This window comes from Oculina patagonica, chromosome 13, assembly GCF_052425735.1.
Source record: "Oculina patagonica isolate OP01 chromosome 13, crgOcupat, whole genome shotgun sequence".
Classification (NCBI taxonomy): Eukaryota; Metazoa; Cnidaria; class Anthozoa; order Scleractinia; family Oculinidae; genus Oculina; species Oculina patagonica.
The window spans coordinates 15,736,846-15,738,548 of record NC_135770.1 but is presented as its reverse complement, the minus strand read 5'-3'; the positions used below and the strand labels follow the sequence as shown (position 1 = coordinate 15,738,548).

Here is a 1,703-nt window from a genome sequence, read left to right as displayed (position 1 = left end):
TCTAGGCAAGCTGTGTCTTTGACAACTTTATGCAGATCCTTTCTAAAGCTTCGCCACCTATTGCTGATTTTTAACCATACCATACAAGGAACATTGCTCTTTTTAGTTGGAAAGCTTAAAGCAATGTCTGAAAATTTTACGGCTTTAAGTGAGGAACTAAAGCATAGAGAGCAAGGGTTAGTTATTTGTGAGGCAATTTTCTACTTCCTGATTATTTCGGTAGCAATAACAGGTAACTCGTGTGTCCTGTTGGCGGTTTTCAGAAATACAAGACTGCGAACAATTCCCAACTATTATATTGCATCTCTGGCCATTTCCGACATCCTTCTACCATTGCTGTGTGCACCGAACTCTATTGCAGTTGTTATTCTTGGCCGTTGGTCATTTAGCGACGAAACTTGTCAAGCACAAGGTTTTTTCGTGATGATTCTTGCATGTGCGAGTTTGCTGATCTTAACACTAACTGCGATCAATCGATTTTATCGAATGGTGCGAACCAAACACTATCGACGAATTTTTACCAAACCGAGAACCATAATGATGATAGCACTTTGTTTCGGTTTGGCTTGCATGGAGCCATTACCGTACTTGCTGTCTGGTCGACGCTATGTCTTCCATCCTGGGAAGTTGTTCTGCTTTCAGACGAACGAGATTTCCATTCCAAATTTCCTCGTCTACGTCTATGTCGGTGTGCCAACGTTTACCTTGTGTGTTTGCTATGTTCTTGTTTTCAAACAAATGCGAATTCATCAGCGAACTGTTCAAAATCTACGTTCGTCTTCTTTGGCCGAGGACAACATTACTCACACTGACGTAAAAGTTACCAAGATTCTATTTGTGACTGTTATGGGATTTTTGGCCTGTTGGACACCGATTTCTGTCATAGACTTTGTTGACACTTTCCGAGGAGAAGTTTCTTTTCCAAGGCAGGTCTATGTTATGTATTTCTTTCTGGGAAATCTCTCTGGAGCAATAAACCCGATTGTGTATGGAGTTTTGAACAGGAATTTTAGGCAAGAATATAAAAAGATCTTTATGGTAAGAAAAAGGAGCTCGAGAATCACCCGTTTACAATTGGATTTAACATCTCATTCATTTCAACAACGTCGAAATGTAGAATCTACTATTTATTAAATCAGCTCTTTTTATTACCATTTTAGTGGGGACTCAAAATGACGAAATATCGTTATCGTTTTGGAAAAAAATAAAGTAAAAACATGAAATAATTTTCTTTTTTTATTATTTCTAACGACGATTTTAAAAAGTTACATGGCATTACTAAGCTGTACAAATAGAAAACGTTTTGAATTTTCTCAAATGTCAATGATTCCAAGGGTGAACTAACAAAAGGAAACATGGAAAGATCTGAATGTATATATATTCAATCCAATTTCTTTTGTCTTATTAACAGCATCAGCAGTATTAATTTTGCTTTAGTTTTTTTAAATGTATTTTATATTCATAGCAGTTCATTAAATTTTACCTCACTCTTATTAATTTTGTCGGCTTACCATTTGTCAAACCCTTAAATAAACACAGCAAGGAAATAATAATTTCGACTTTTTTTCATTGAGAAAACATATCAAGGAGGTTGTCAAATAGCTTGAGGTCTGCAGATAAAGAAATCTGACGTTTTCTTTTCAGAAGATGACAAGCAAATAATAAAGTACCCTCAGTATGTCGTACATTAACCTATGTTTTTT

The 1,703-nt window shown here is 35.9% G+C and overlaps 1 protein-coding gene across 1 annotated transcript; it reads left to right on the top strand.

Moving 5' to 3' along the window:
* On the top strand, window positions 1-1,703 carry LOC144635775 (melatonin receptor type 1B-B-like). Its single transcript, XM_078494860.1, has one exon. The coding sequence runs from the start codon at window positions 124-126 to the stop codon at window positions 1,132-1,134; it is 1,011 nt and encodes a 336-aa protein (XP_078350986.1). The 5' UTR covers window positions 1-123; the 3' UTR covers window positions 1,135-1,703.